This window comes from Rhincodon typus, chromosome 6, assembly GCF_021869965.1.
Source record: "Rhincodon typus isolate 14 chromosome 6, sRhiTyp1.1, whole genome shotgun sequence".
NCBI classification, from domain to species: domain Eukaryota; kingdom Metazoa; phylum Chordata; class Chondrichthyes; order Orectolobiformes; family Rhincodontidae; genus Rhincodon; species Rhincodon typus.
Window position 1 is genome coordinate 106,120,822 of NC_063337.1, and position 16,387 is coordinate 106,137,208.

At 42.2% G+C, this 16,387-nt stretch overlaps 1 protein-coding gene across 5 annotated transcripts in view; it reads left to right on the forward strand.

Annotated features, from left to right (window-relative positions):
- tpp2 (tripeptidyl peptidase 2) overlaps nt 1-16,387 on the forward strand; it is a 104,688-nt gene that overhangs the window by 66,819 nt on the left and 21,482 nt on the right. Inside the window, exons 25-26 of one of the 5 annotated variants that reach the window (XR_007262283.1) lie at nt 12,576-12,794; nt 13,353-13,441. The exons of 2 other annotated variants lie outside the window; for them this stretch is intronic. Coding sequence is in view for 1 of the 3 variants with exons in the window: in XM_048598186.1 (XP_048454143.1) it covers nt 13,353-13,445 (93 nt within the window). In the remaining 2 variants the exon portion in view is untranslated. Of the gene's footprint in view, nt 1-12,575; nt 12,795-13,352; nt 13,455-16,387 lie in introns of those variants that run through there. 2 more of the 5 variants (XR_007262284.1, XM_048598186.1) reach the window with 2 other exon arrangements.

Here is a 16,387-nt window from a genome sequence, read left to right on the forward strand (position 1 = left end):
ACTTATTGCTTAATCAAAATATTGAGAAATTTATATGTTGCTGTTGAAAATAGATGAATTGTCAGAAGTAGACAACCTGAAACTGAGTCGTCTAGCTTGATATGTGATGTATTTTGTACTATCCAATAAGATCTTTGCATCTTTCACTTACATTAGCACTAATGTATGCTTTGTACATTTTTTCTTGGCAACTGTGACTAGCTCTGTTGATAGAATTTTTCCTTTATTTATTTAAACCTTTGTACTTAAATTATCTTCCTCAGTTTACCACTAGATAAAGACACTATGCAATATACCATTAAATCACAAAGATTAGACAATCCTGGGATAAACACCTGGAATGTTCTTGCCTCTATCAGGACAATAACTGAAGTATCCTGTGTTGATACTTGCTAGAACTAGGCACAAGTGCACGTTAGATACGAGTGGGATTTGGGTAAATTTGACTGGAGTTACTGAAGTACTGCAAGCACCTGTAGAGAGTTTGTTTCATCTTCATTGAACATTATAGCATTATTCATCTGCTGCAGTGAGAGTTAAGCTTGGAGTCAGAAAGCAGTTAAGCATGAAACATGGATAAAACAATAAGGCTCACCAAATGTATCTTTCATAGATTACAATCATTTATTGTCACGTATATTCAATATAAAATACAATGAAAAGTGTGTATAATCTATAACAAACCGTACACTCAATCTTTTGTTGGAAATTCCTGTTCTGGATTGCTTTCAAGCAAAAAATGTAGTGTGAGTACTGAGGCAAATCCAAAAATGGAAGAAGTATAAGTGTAAAGAAAACAAATTCAATATTTCTTCACCTGGAAATTAAAGTGGTTAAATGAGTCTGTCTTGTGCTTTACCCTTGCACTGCCTCATCTTAATATATTTCTAACAATTATGAGTTTTGATTTGTTGTGACTGATTTTCTGGATTTTTTTCTTCTCATTACTACTCAGTGGTCCATACTGAAAGTGTTGTGTATTGAGTGAGAACAGGATTCAACTTGGATGTGATGCCCATTTTTGTCAAATGGCTTTCTAGCATTTGAAGTTAATGCTCATTTGAGAGTGGTGGCTGTTCGTGTGAGGTACTTCTGGAACTTTAACAAGATAAAACTTTACTCTTTTAGAAAGAGGAGATTGACAAGGGAGAAGAAAATATTAGTCAGAAAGGAATAAGCAGTAATCAGAAAAGCGTAAGTCTGATCTGAGAGATCAGTATGTGTCATGTTTGGGCTTTAGAGAAAACTATCTTTTCGAGTAAGTGGTCAGGTTGCGTTTACAAAAAAAAGGTACAAATTTTATTTAATGCATTTTTGGATTGGTTGGGAATCCTTGTGAGCTGTGATAATATTTCCATCCTTGTTTTGTTCTCACCCAGAGCTTTTGTTCCTTTTTCACACAAAAACACAGAGTTAGCAGTTCAAAATATAAAACTTAAAATAATTGAATTAGTCAGAAACATATGCCATTGGCTAGCTTGCAAGCACTGCCTAGGAGTAAGATCCTTTGTTTCAGGATTTGTTTCAATTGTGACACTCCCCAGTGCAGGAAGATGAATAATACAAGAGGTATTCAGTGGAGCGAAGGCCATTGAACAACACTTTCCGATATTGGTGAATTAACAAATTGGTGATGATTCTTTAAAACTGGTAAATTTATTGATAAAAGGGAGGGATGAGAGCCGATGGCCAGCAGCATATGACCTTGGTTTCCTTACAGGTATTGAGGGAGTTCCTGCAGTTGATTGACCAGCTGGTGGCTTTTATACAGTCTATTTGCACAGATCATGAAATGATGGTCAGCATTACTCCTTTGCTGCAGCACTGACTTTGACTGTGTGCTATCTGTTTGAATGTTTCACATCAGTTGTGTATAAACTAATACTGCCCCAAGATGCACGCTTTCAACATCAAAGTAATCTAGTTCAATTTTCACTTAAATCTTAACAGCCAAGCCCTGTCTGGATTACCAGCTACCTGCTCTGGCTGAACCTGATCTCCTTTTGGCCTGAGGCTGAGCTACAATTTCTTGTTTCCAAAGTCTAATATTGCCCATTGATGTCCGTGCCTTTTCCCCACCGATTCTGATACTCTCTCCTACCTTGATTGCTTCTAGACTCAACCATTCCTATCCTCTCCTCCTCTGCCACAGAAGTGCTAAACACACTTAACAATTTAAACCTGTACCTTCCATGTCCTATCCTGTACCCTAGTCCCTCTCAGCTAAGTAGACTTTTGCTGACTCCCCATCATCCCAATATTTTGCTTATTTTCATTGCTCCTATGCCTAATCTGCCATTTTTTTTTTAACTTTGGTCTCTGTGTATCTATTCCATCACCAGTGGCATATCCTTTCAGACATTCACACTCTGCCCCAAGGAATTCTCTTCCCTTCTGCTTTGTGTTTCTCTCTCTAACTTCAAGACATTTACTAAAGCTCAGTCTTTGTTGAGTGCAAATACTTCCTCTAACTCTTCCAACTCGCTGCTATTTTTTTGCCGCTTCACTGCCTTTTGTGGAATGCTTTGATAAAGTATATAAGAATGTACTGTGTCATTGCATGTTGGTCATTTTATTTGGGTTTTCTGTACTACTGATGACTTTGAAATTAAATCAGTTGTCCAGTTTTCTGCCCCCATGCAGCTAGCTTATGTTTCTGAGGATGAGAGAACAGCCCCATCAGGTGATTTTTGAGAAGGTTAAATTCATCCACCTTTGTCGCGTTACTGAGGAAGTGATGGTTAAACAGCTTTGTCAATAGGTTCTGAAGAGTACTGGAACTTACCTTTGAACAATCTGTGTTTATATTCATAAGTTGAAGCAACTCTATCATTTTAACTTTCTTTTAATATGTTAAAGAATGAAAGTGATCCGCAATGTTGTTATGCATTTGCTGTCATCGCTTTAGCAGTCTTGTGGATTTTGTTTAACTAATAGTAAAGTTATTACTGGTCAAACGCAAAATATTATTCTAAAGAATTATTTTCTTTACATCATTTACTAATGCTTATCAGGCCAGGTCACAATACTTGATATCTGATGTAACAAGATGTCCCATAGCATTATATGCAAGGGGAGGCGATGGCCTAGTGGTATTATCACTGGACTGTTATTCCAGAGACCCAGATAATGTTCTGGGGACCCAGCTTCGAATCCTATCATGGCAAATGGTGGAATTTGAATTCAATAAATATTAGGAATTTGGAATCTAATGATGACCATGAATCCATTGTCGATTGTCAGGAAAAACCCATCTGGTTCCCTAATGTCCTTTAGGGAAGGACATCCTTACCTAGTCTGGCCTATATGTGACTCCAGACCCACAGCAATGTGGTTGACTCTTAACTGCCCTCTGGGCAATTGGGATGGGCAATAAATGCTGCCTAGCCAGCAACGCCCTCATCCCGTGAATGAATAAAAGATTATAAATTGCAGTTCGAAACCGAGCCGCAGAAGGTGCTGAAGAGGAAGATGACCAAAAGCTTGGTTGGAGATTAGTTTTTAAGGAGTATGTCAAATGAAGAAAGAAAGATGTGGTGGGGTTTGGAGCAGGTGATTTTTCTTTAGATAAATAGATTTTACTTTATGGCTGAGAAAGAGTATGGAATATTAGAATTTGGGCTTTTTCCAGAAAGAGAGGGGGGACTTCTGCCTCATTATCTCATAAAGGTGTTTGCTTCTAGAAACAGATTAAATCTCCTAGGTTCATGTTATCCCGTGAATAATATAGCATTGCTCCATCTCCCTAGTTGTTTGCACCTACGTAAGAACATTTGGGATGCAGCTGCGTTTCCTTAACTGTTACAAAAGGTAGAAAATACAACTCCATTACAGTCAATGGTTAAAACTGGTAGATTTCTTTCCAGATTGAATAATACATAGAAATGGTAAACACCACCTGTTGATAAAAGCATTTATGTTTTGCATAATTTAATGAGTTGCGGAATTTTTTGATCTGTCTACCTCCCTTAGACCTTGATGCAATCTGTGTGGAATGATGTAAATTTTTGGTATATGCATGGAGTTTGAATCTCCAGTTAGAGAACATTAGTAGTAATACTGAGTAACCCAAGGTATGATCTATGCTTTTGGAAATTCCATCGGATAGATATTTCTTTGAAGTCAAATAATCACCCGGGTGTGCAACAGAAAGGTGACTAATGCCATCTCCTTCTAAACATTTCCTTTGCTGGGTAATTTGTTGGAGTTTACATTAGACTATATATAGATAATCAGTATTGATAGTTAATGCTAACAGGCTGTGGTAACCACAAAAATCTTCTGCACTCAAGTTTGAATGAAGGCATAAAGACGAAGAAGGAAAATCCATCCTTGATGGAAGCATCTAATCAGCTTTGCTGATCAATCTTTTTAGTTACATTCTATGGCGGTCACTGCTGTGATATTTTCTCATCAAACTGTTGAAAGATGTTATTAGACACCTCTGGAGCGGATGGGGCTTGAACCCAGGCCTCCTGGCTCAGAGGTAGGAACACTACCACTGTGCCACAAGAGGCCTTGGTCACTGCTGTGACAGTAGAGTATTGAATTGTATTCAGGTGGTGAGCGTTCACTGAGGTTGTGCATGTCCTCAAAGCTAAAGGAGCAGATTGTAAGCGGGTGACGTTTCGGGCCTAGACCCTTCATCAGAAATGGGGGAGGGGAAGGGGGTTCTGAAATAAATAGGGAGAGAGTGGGAGGCAGATAGAAGATGGATAGAGGAGAGGATAGGATCTGGACTCCATTTTCTCCCCCTTGGTCCAGGAACTCCCTACCTATGTCCGTGACACCACCCACGCCCTCCACCTCCTCCAGAACTTCCAATTCCCCGGTCCCCAGCACCTCATCTTGACCATGGACGTCCAGTCCCTCTACACCTGCATTCCCCATACAGATGGCCTAAAGGCCCTCCGCTTCTTCCTGTCCCGTAGGCCTGACCAGTCCCCCTCCACTGACACCCTCATCCGCTTAGCCGAACTCGTCCTCACCCTCAACAATTTCTCTTTCAATTCCTCCCATTTCCTACAGACAAAGGGGGTGGCCATGGGCACCCGCATGGGCCCAAGCTACGCCTGCCTCTTTGTAGGTTACGTGGAACAATCCCTCTTCCGTACCTACACTGGCCCTAAACCCCACCCCTTCCTCCGTTACGTTGATGACTGTATCGGCGCCGCCTCATGCTCCCACGAGGAGCTCGAACAGTTCATCCACTTCACCAACACCTTCCACCCCAACCTTAAGTTTACCTGGACCATCTCTAATACCTCTCTCTCCTTCCTGGACCTCTCTGTCTCCATCTCGGGCAACCACCTAGAAACCGATATTCATTTCAAGCCCACCGACTCCCACAGCTACCTAGAATACACCTCCTCCCACCCACCTTCCTGCAAAAATGCCATCCCTTATTCCCAATTCCTTCGCCTCCACCACATCTGCTCCCAGGATGAGGCATTCCACTCCCGTACATCTCAGTTGTCCTCGTTTTTCAAGGACCATAACTTCCCCCCCCCCTCGAGAACGCCCTCAACCGTGTTTCCCACATTTCCCGCAACTCATCCCTCGCACCCCGTCCACGCAATAAGAACCAAAAAAAATCCCCCTCGTCCTCACGTACCACCCCACCAACCTCCGGATCCAACGCATCATACTCTGACACTTCCGCCATCTGCAATCTGACCCCACCACCAAAGACATCTTTCCCTCCCCACCCTTATCTGCTTTCCGGAGGGACCAGTCTCTCCGTGACTCCCTTGTCCGCTCCACACTCCCCTCCAGCCCCACCACACCCAGCACTTTTCCCTGCAACCGCAGGAAGTGCTACACCTGCCCCCATACCTCCTCCCTCACCCCCAATTCAGGCCCCAAGAAGGATTTCCACATCCAGCAGATGTTCACGTGCACATCTGCCAATGTGATATACTGCATCTGCTGTACCCATTGTGGCCTCCTCTACATCGGGGAAACCAAGCGGAGGCTCAGGGACCGCTTTACAGAACACCTACGCTCGGTTCGCAATAAACAACTGCACCTCCCAGTCGCGAACCATTTCAACTCCCCCTCCCATTCCTCAGACGATATGTCCATTCTGGGCCTCCTGCAGTGCCACAACGATGCCACCCGAAGGTTGCAGGAACAGCAACTCATATTCCGCTTGGGAACCCTGCAGCCCAATGGTATCAATGTGGATTTCACAAGCTTCAAAATCTCCCCTCCCCCTACCGCATCCCAAAATCAGTCCAGCTCGTCCCCGCCTCCCTAACCTGTTCTTTCTCCCACCTATCCCCTCCTCCCACCTCAAGCCGCACCCCCATCTCCTACCTACTAACCTCATCCTGCCCCCTTGACCTGTCCGTCCTCCCTGGACTGACCTATCCCCTCCCTAACTCCCCACCTACATTCACCTTTTCTGGCTCCATCCCCGCCTCTTCGACCTGTTTGTTTCCTCTCCTCTATCCATCTTCTTTCTGCCTCCCCTTCTCTCCCTATTTATTTCAGAACCCCCTTCCCCTCCCCCATTTCTGATGAAGGGTCTCGGCCCGAAACGTCAGCCTTTCTGCTCCTATGATGCTGCTTGGCCTGCTGTGTTCATCAAGCTCTGCACCTTGTTGTCTCAGATTTTCCAGCATCTGCAGTTCCTACTATCTCCGATTATTGTGTTATTGGAGGTGTATAAACATAAAATAATGTATGTCTCTGTAAATGTATGATAACGAATCTCTAGTTCTATTTTTTACCACCTGATTCTGAATCTTAACATGAAGCAGAGGAAAGGTGCCTAAAGGTTAGAAACTGATATTTCTTTGTTGGTCATAAAAGTCCTTGTAGAAAATGACGAAGTGAGCCAAAATTGTTGGCATACAATTATCCTGTAACATTATCAGGATTTTAGCCATTTGGCTTGTTAAAGAATCTAGTTGCTATAATTTTGATTTGATTTATTACTGTTGCATGTCCTGAGATACATCGCATGCTAACCAGACAAATCATACCTTACATAAGTACTTCAGCGTGAAAGAACAGAATGCAGAATATAGTGTTACAACTACAGAGAAGGTGCAGACAAAGATCAACTCTGATATACGAGAGTCCATTCATAAGATGTGTTATCTGTACCAATGGAAAAGTATTTGTCTCAGTCTGTTCATGAAGTAAAGTCAGAAGGTGTCAAGTAATTTGAATGGCATTTAGTTAGCTGGTGATGGAGTTCCAACAGCCTTCCTGGATGCAAGATGGCATGTTAAATATAAAATATTGGAAAAATGGATGTGTACTCAACTTGAGACAGTAGCAAAGCTTTTGATCAATGATGACATTTATCCTTTCACTGTGAGTGTGAGGTGCTGCATTTGTTGTGCGTTCCCAATTGCCTTTGAACTGAATAGCTTGTTAGGCCATTTAAGAAGGTAGTTACAAGTCAACCAGACTGTTGTAGGTTTGAGTCATATATAGGCCAGACCAGGTAAGGATGGCAGATTTCCTTCCCTAAAAGATATTAGTGAGCCACAAATGATTTTTACAGCAATCAATAATAATTTTATAATCACCATTACTGAGACAAGTTTTCAGTTCCAGATTAACTAATGAATTTAAAGATATGAACCCGAATATAGAAATCATTGTCACAAATACAGAAACTGAGAGTGCTTTTAACCATGGTAATTGTGAAGGAAATTATTCTGTGTTTGGAAAGGTATATAATACTTGGCTGATTGAGTGAGTTGTAAGGGGAGGCAATGGCCTATTGGTATTATGACTGGACTGTTAATCCAGAGACCCAGGTAATGTTCTGGGAACCTGGGTTGAATCCTGTCATGGCAGATGATAGAATTTGAATTCAATAAAAATCTGGAATTAATAGTCTAATGATAACCATGAATCCATTGTCAATTGTCAGAAAAACCCATCGGGTTCCCTAATGTCCTTCAGGGAAGGAAACTGTCTTCCTTGCCAGGTCTGGCCTACATGTAACTCTAGACTGACAACAATGTGGTTGATTCATAACTGCCCTCTGGGCAATTAGGGATGGGCAATAAATGCTGGCTTAGCCAGCGACTCCCTCATGAATGAGTGAGAAAAAATAGTTGTCAACCACCACGCCCCCAACCAAGGGTAGTTGATGAAAGTTTTCTCTTCAGATGGTTGAAGAATATGATTTTGACCAATTCATCGGTGGATGAAATCCCATGTTACAGTTTTTTTATTATAATAACCCTCCAGTTGTAGAAGATACTGCAATTAATGTTTTCTTAACATTTAAATGCTGGAAATGAGCTTTTGTCAAGTCTAATATAACTGTAAATAGTCAGAGTACTGAGGTAGTGTATGAGACCTTCTAAAATAACATTCAGTTCAGAAGATTTGGTATACTATGGAGAGGATCACAGAATATGCTAATGTCATGCTAACAAATACGTTATGATGCAATGGCAGTACTTGTCAAGTACGACTATCAAACAATTAATGTTCATCCTTCTTGATTCAATTGAAATTACTTACAAAACCTTGGCCAACAAATTCAGAATAAGGAACAAAAACAGAAGTTGCTGGAAAAGCTCAGCAGGTCTGGCAGCATCTGTGAAGAAAAAAATCAGAGTTAATGTTTCGGGTCCGGTGGCCCTTCTTCAGTCCGGTTCTGAGGAAGAGTCACCAGACCCGAAACGCTAACTCTTATTTTTTCTTCACAGATGCCGCCAGATCTGCTGAGCTTTTCCAGCAACTTCTCTTTTTGTACCTGATTTACAACATCCGTCGTTCTTTCGGTTTTTGTTTAGATTCATAATAAGCCTGTGCCACGGTCATCATGCACCGCGGGCAGTCTAAATTAGTACCGAGTAGGACTTGCACTGCTCAGGGTGAGAGGTACCACTCATTGCCAGAATTGCTGAAGCCATTCCAATGCCAAAGCTCCCATAGTGGCTGCTGCCAGGACTGCAAATAGCTCCAGGATGAAGCCCCAGAGAAGTCAGGAGCATTGGGCAGGGAGGCTTTGGTGATCTTTGGACATTTTTCAGAGAGAAATGTTTGTGAGACCACCTAAAGACACTGCAAATACAGAAGGAAAACTATGGAAACTAACAGATAACATTTAGAACCCAAATGCTTTCAGGGTTTGGTATTCTTGGTAAGATCTATTTTGCTGGTAATAAATTGTATTTAGCTCAAAATTAATCCTGCAGAGTCTTACTGAGTTATAGAAAAGAGCAGAAGAGGTGCGAGCAGAAATGCAGGAAATGATATAGACCCAGTTGAGGGTAAGAATGATCCTTGGTTGAAGAGACTGGTTAGCAAGGTTAGATCACATGGAATACAGTGAGAACTAGCCATTTGGATACAGAACTGGCTCGAAGGTAGGAGACAGAGCGTGATAGTGGAAGTTTGCTTTTCAGACTGGAGGCCTGTGACGAGTGGTGTGCCACATGGATCAGTATTGGGTCCGCTGCTTTTCGTCATTTATGTAAATGATTTAGATGTGATCATGGGAGGTACAATTAGTAAGTTTGCAGATGACGCCAAAATTGGAGTTATAGTGGACAGTGAAAAAGATTGCCTGAGTATAACGGGATATTGATCAGATGGGCCAGTGGGCCAAAGAGTGGCAGATGGAATTTAATTTAGATAAATGTGAGGTGCTGCAGTTTGGAAAGGCAAATCAGGGCAGGACATATACACTTAATGGTAAGGTCCTGGGGAGTGTTGTTTATCAAAAAGACCTTGGAGTGCTGGTTCATAGTTCCTTGAAAGTACAGTCATGGACAGGCAGGATAGTGAAGGAGGCATAGGGTACACTTGCCTTTATTGGTCAGTGCATTGAATATAGGAGTTGGGAGGTCATGATGCGGCAGTACAGGACATTGGTTAGGCCACGTTTGGAATACTGCATTCAATTCTGGTCTCGCTGCTGTAGGAAGAATGTTGTGAAACTTGAAAGGGTTCAGAAAAGATTTACGAGGATGTTGCTGGGGTTGGAGGGTTTGAGCTAAAGGAAGAGGCTGAGTCGGCTGGGCTATTTTCCCTGGAGCATCGGAGGCTGAGGGGCGCCCTTAAAAGAAGTTTATAAAATCATGAGGGGCATAGATAAGGTGAATAGGCAAGGTAGTGGCATCCAAAACTAGAGGTCATAGGTTTAAGGTGAGAGGGGAAAGATTTAAAAGGAACCTAAGGGGCAACCTTTTCATGCAGAAGGTAGTGCCTGTATGGAATGAGCTGCCAGAGGAAATGGTGGAGGCTGGTACAATTACAACATTGAAAAGGCATCTGGATGGGTATCTGAATAGGAAGGGTTTAGAGGGATATGGTCCAAAAGCTGGCAAATGGGACTAGATTATTTTAGGATATCTGGTTGGCATGGACGAGTTGGACAGAGGGGTCTGTTTCCATGCTGTACAGCTCTATGACTCTATGACTAGGAAGGTATATCAGAAACACTGATGCAAGAGTGCCTTTGGAACATAAGAATCAACGAACTAGGGGCAGGAGTAGGCAATTTAGCCCCTTGAGCCTGCTCTGTCATTCAATACGATCATGGCTGATCTCGTTGTATCCCTACAGTGTGAAGCAGGCCATTTGGCCCATCATGTAAAAACTGGCCCTCTGAAGAGCATCCCACCCAGGCCAATTCCCCTATCCTATCCTTGTAACCCTGCATTTCCCATGGCTAATCCACCTCGCCTGCATATCCCTGGACACTAGGGGCAATTTAGCATGGCTAACTTAAGCTAACCTGCACATCATTGGGCTGTGGGGGGAAACCAGAGCATCCAGATGAAACACACGCAGATGCAGGGAGAATGTGCAAGCTCGGCATACGACAGTTGCCCGAGGGTGGTATCGAACCCAGGATACTAGCAATTGTGAGGCAGCAGTGCTAACCGCTAAGCCGCTGTGCCACCCCAAGGTACTTTTCACTTCTTCACAGGAGGTACAGAGCGACTGCTGTGTGACTGTAAAGTCTCTTAGTTACTAAGGCCTCAGCTTCCAGCAACTGACGAGGGAACTTAAGCTGGTTTTCTTCAGGCTTGAGGTACTTCTTAACTCCAGAGATAGACACTACCACCCCTTCCCGAGCTTTGATGGCTTCTGCCAGCATTGTTCAGAAGTACAAGATGTTCAGCTCCCCAGAGAGAACACGGGTGCAGTGGACAGAAGATCCTCCTTCTGTGCTGTAAGATTGTATGATTTGATTAAGACCGTACATTAAGGTGGACATCTGGCCTTTTATGTAAGGTTGATGTTACCATCTTGGTCATAATGTAAATCCTATCTTTACAGTGGTAGGGCGATCAGTCTGATTTCTCCTCATTGCACTCTTCACCACTGCAGGTAAATCAGTAATGTCAGATAAGCAATCCCAGCTCCCACGTGAAGAGCAAATTTCTAACTTCATTGATCTGATGGTGCAGTCCCAGATTAATATGGTGAAATTTCTGTTCCCAACAATTGCACTTGTTCTCAGCCTCAGCTCCAGTTTCCTGCCCGCTGTCCATAACCCTTCAACCCATTTAAAATCTATCTATCTTCTCATTAAATTTTACTCAGTGTCCCAGAATCCACCACACTCTGGGGTAGTGAATTCCACAGATTCATGACCCTTTGAGAGAAAAAATTTCTCCTCATCTCTGTTTTAGATCCACAATCCCTTATCGTAAAACTATGACCTCTCGTTCTTCATTGCCCCACATGAGGAAATGTCTGCTCTGCATAGAAGCGTAGAAGATAGGAGCAGGAGGAGGCCATTCTTTCGGCCCTTTGAGCCTACTCCGCCATTCATCACAACATTCATCACAATCATGGCTGAGCATCCAACTCAACAGTCTAATCCTGCTTTCTCCCCATAACCTTTGATCCCATTCGCCCCAAGTGCTATATCTAGCTGCATCTTGAATACATTCAGTGTTTTGGCATCAACTACTTCCTGTGGTAATGAATTCCACAGGCTCACCACTCTTTGGGTGAAGAAATGTCTCCTCATCTCCATCCTAAATCGTCTGCCTCGAATCTTCATACTGTGACCTCTGGTTCTGGACACACCCACCATCAGGAACATCTACCCTGTCCAGTGCTGTTAGAATTTTATAAGTCTGTATGAGATCCCACCCTCATATCTGAACCAGCAAAAACAATCCTAACCTAGTCAATCTCTCCTCCTACGTTGGACCTGCCATCCCCAGAATCAGCCCGGTAAGAGAGCAAGAGCATCCTTCCTCAGAAAAGAAAACCAAAACTGCGCACAATATTTTAGGTGTGGCCTCATCAAGACCCTGTATAACTGCAACAACAACTTCAATTAGATCTCCACTCATTCTGAAAAACTCCAAAGAGTACAGGCCTAAACTGCTCAATCTCTTAATAAAGAGATTCATCTCCAGATTCAATGTAAAGAGCTGCCTCCAGTAAAAGTACATCCCTCCTCAAGGAAAGGCATGAAAACTGTACACAATACTCCAGATGCATCAGAGCTAGTGAAACTGGGAGAATAGATGGAGTGTCTACAGGAAGCTAAATATGAGGAAGTGTAGTGGAGATAGCTGTTGGAAATCAATGGGCACATGGTAAACATCTGTTAATTGACTTTTCAGAAACAGAGAAGATGAGGAAGGGAAGAGTTGGAGTTGAATTGTGCGAAGGTGAGAGATGGCTTGAAATTGGAAGCAAAGTTTGGAAGTTTTCTGGAATGGCACAAAGGCAGCCTAACTGAGAACCTGCAAATACACATTGCAGCACAGTTTATTTGGAGGAAGTGAATGGAGTTAAAGGACAAGTTGCTCCAAGTGAGGAAAAGTTCAGCCAGGTGGAAGGTATGTGGTGGATGGAGACTGGTTACCCTGCATTGAAGAAAGAGGGTTTTCAGGTTATATTGTTGGTGGGTGAAACTGGAGAGGAATTGACCATCTGCAGTGAAGGTCTGGAAAATGGTAACTTTAAAGTAATAGAGGGCATCAGAAGGATACGTTGTACTCAAGGTCTATAATGCATTGGAATGCATCATCAAAGTGACTGAGACCCAGAACCTATTAACATTTAAGAAAGAGTAAAATAGTGTTTGAACAAAAGAAGGATGGAAGATACGTTGGATATAGACAACTGCTCGTGTAGCAAATAAGCACCATCATGAACCAGCTGGACAGAGCATCCTGTTGTTGTTGTAATGGCAATGTACCTAGAATGCATTTACTTTATAATAAAATTGAACTTGTTTCAAGATAACAAACAAATTTCTAGTTGCATGAGATACACTTTGTTATCTCTTTCTCTTCCTCTTTATGTTCATGTTTATTCAAGAACACAGTGCTAAGTAATTTAATTTATAATCATTTTTATCCCCGTTTTAAAAGTTATTTTTACCCCTCTTTTAGGTCCCCCACGCATGCATTATTGCCCAGCTGAGAAGGTGGGAAAGTGACCTGCTCCCCAAGCCTCTTCTATTGTTGCTCTCTAACTACTGCTAGGAGCTGCAGGTAGTGACATGCCGCTTAGTTTTGGTTTTTGGCTTGGTTTTTTTTTCACTCCCTGTTTTTTTTTTCTTCCTCTTCTATTTCCGCTCCCTCCCACTCCCGTACCACACTTACCCACTTCAGAATTGTTCAGCATCTTCCACTGGCAATCTGTAATCTGCAATTACCATCCGGGAACTCTGAGGTAAACACAGACCTGAGTATTTTTACTGCAGTTTGCTGGATAAACTCCAATTAAGCAAAACCAAGCTGGTAAAATTCTTAGCAAAATTCCCACAGGAACCATTTTCAAACAGGAACAGTAGCCACAGGCAATGCAATTTTACAATCCTGGAATCATCGCATTTCGGGAAACATCTCACTTGACTGGTAAATCTCTAGTCAAGTTTTGGGACAATATGCAAGCTCACAGGGGCACATTTAAACATTGGAGTCATTTCTGTGTGTGACATTTACATCCACCAGGTTGTCTGTGTTTCACACCGTGTCACAATATGAACAACATGGATTTCTTCTGTTTGTACCTGTAACAAAACTCAAACTTCTAAATGCATTTCCAGAATATATTGACCCAGACATTTTCACTACATTCTTCAAATTAAAGTTATACCTGGTAAAAGATGTACCAGCATGCCTTTGTGAAATTGCATACCTGCCAACAGAAGAGAATCAGCTATAACTGCAAGGTAAATACATTTCGATAGCTGAGCTAAAGCATTTTCTTGAAAGACCTGCTGGTCAGTTCACGTTGATTACAGTACCATAATAGCAATCACTTATTTTGTTTGTAAAATCAACCAATAGCTGGGTATTGGACTGCTTGAGTTTCTATTCTTTGGATTTTGGAAGAATGAGGTTGATTTTCCTGAACGTTTCATCTCCTCAGAGGACTTGACAGGCAGGATGCTAAAAGAATGTTTTCCCTGTGGGACAGACTAGAATTAGGGGACAGAATATAAGAATTAAGGGGTCTGCCATTTAAGATGGAGATGAGGAGGGGATTTTTCTTGGTGGGTTGAGAGTCTTTGGAAATCTGTTCCCCGGAGAATGGTGAATTTGCAATTGTGGAATAATTTTTATGGCATAGATAAAAAGGTTTTTGACTAACAGGCAGAGGCATAATTGTGAAGTTGAGGTCACAATGATGTCAGACATGATTTTATTGAATGGCAGGACAGCCTAGAGGCGTCAAAATGCCAATTTCTGCTCCAAATCCATATGTTTGTATGAAACCATGTACTACCTTGACACTCACTTCTGTGGTTGGACTGTCTAGGGTACTCCAATAAAGGAAAATATAACATCAGTAGAAAGCAGTTACATGTAAACTCCCACCAGGAGTCAGTCAGATGTCCTGTTGCTGGAGTTGATCATGAAGTTGAAAGCTGATGGATTAACAAAGTTGTGCTCACCAGTCTTGTTGTTTGAAGCAGATTGAATGCTGGGCAGAGGTGTACGAGTGGTGGATGGCTGAGACTTCCGCCCCCACCGGAAGGAAGTGAAACTGTAGCCAGAGCTCCATAATGGTGGAGGCTTTGTGCAGGGCCTGTTTTGCCACCTTAAGGCATTAGAGTGGAGCATTGGGTTTTGAAGATCATCTGGGTAGGATGGAAGGGGGTTTTTCTTTTGTTGGGATGCCCCTGATGAGCAAAGAGTACCCTCCAAAGATAATACCCTTTCCTTCCTGCTGATTTAGAAATTAAAACCAAACAGTTGCCCATGCCAAAGATTCCAGGCGTTTTCAATCAATCTGTTCAGACACATTATGACACACCTTTGGAACATTTGGGACTTCAACCCAGATCTTCTGATCCAGAGTTAGGGATACCACCACACTACCATAAGACCCCAAAGCCAAGCTGTGGCAATGTAAATATTTTCTAATGAAACTGTTCAGAGATGTTGTAACATACCACTGGAGCAGGTCAAACTTTAACCTGGGTCTCCTGCCTCAGATATAGAAACACTAACTCTGTACCACAAGAGTCCTCTGCTGTAGCTACATGATATTGAGTCACTTGATGTTTTAGCAAGCTCAATTGCCCCATTGGTGGGTGGGCCATCTAATCTAGCATCCTCTTCTCAACTAACCTCCAAATCAGTTTCCAAATACCTTGTCACTCTCAATTCATGAATCTACTATGTATATTTTAACTTTATGATTCTGTGCAGGCTAGCTACATTTTATACTCACCATGATATACAGTGAGTATGCATTTTTCTTGTACTGCTTTAATTTCATAAATTTCCACAGCCCAAAAAGGTTCATAGTCTGTGATTCCAGAACAAAACTGCTTCGACAACCTCGACACAAAATGACTCATGCTTTGAACTGAGGCAAATATGGAATCCGAGCTTTGTAAATGGAGGAAGGACAGGAAAATAAGAAAAAAAGGAAGGGATAAAAATGTAACAGGATAAAACTCAAAGGACAGAGTAGTGATCATCCTCAAGCAGGCATTTTGCAATTGTGAAAAAAATCTGCATCTTAAATACTATTGAAAGCAAACCTTTGTGTTTTTTTAAAATTTTTTCCTGAGATGTGGCTGTGACCGGCAAGCTGAGTATTTATTGCCCATCCTAACTGAGCTTTAAAAAGTGCTGGTAAGTAGCTTTTGAAATTGCTACAGCCTGTTTGTTAAAGTGAAGATACTCCTATCAAACAGGAAATTTCAGGATTATGAATCAATGATGATGAAGAAATGTTGATACATTTCCAAAACAGGCTGTTGTTTAATTGGTGATAAAAAGGTGTAGAGCTGGATGAACACAGCAGGCCAAGCAGCATCAGAGGAGCAGGAAGGCTGACGTTTTGGGCCTAGACCCTTCTTCAGAAATGGGGGAGGGGAAGGGGATTCTGAAATAAATAGGGAGAGAGGGGGAGGAGGGTAGAAGATGGATAAAGGAGAGGATAGGTGGAGAGGAGACAGACAGGT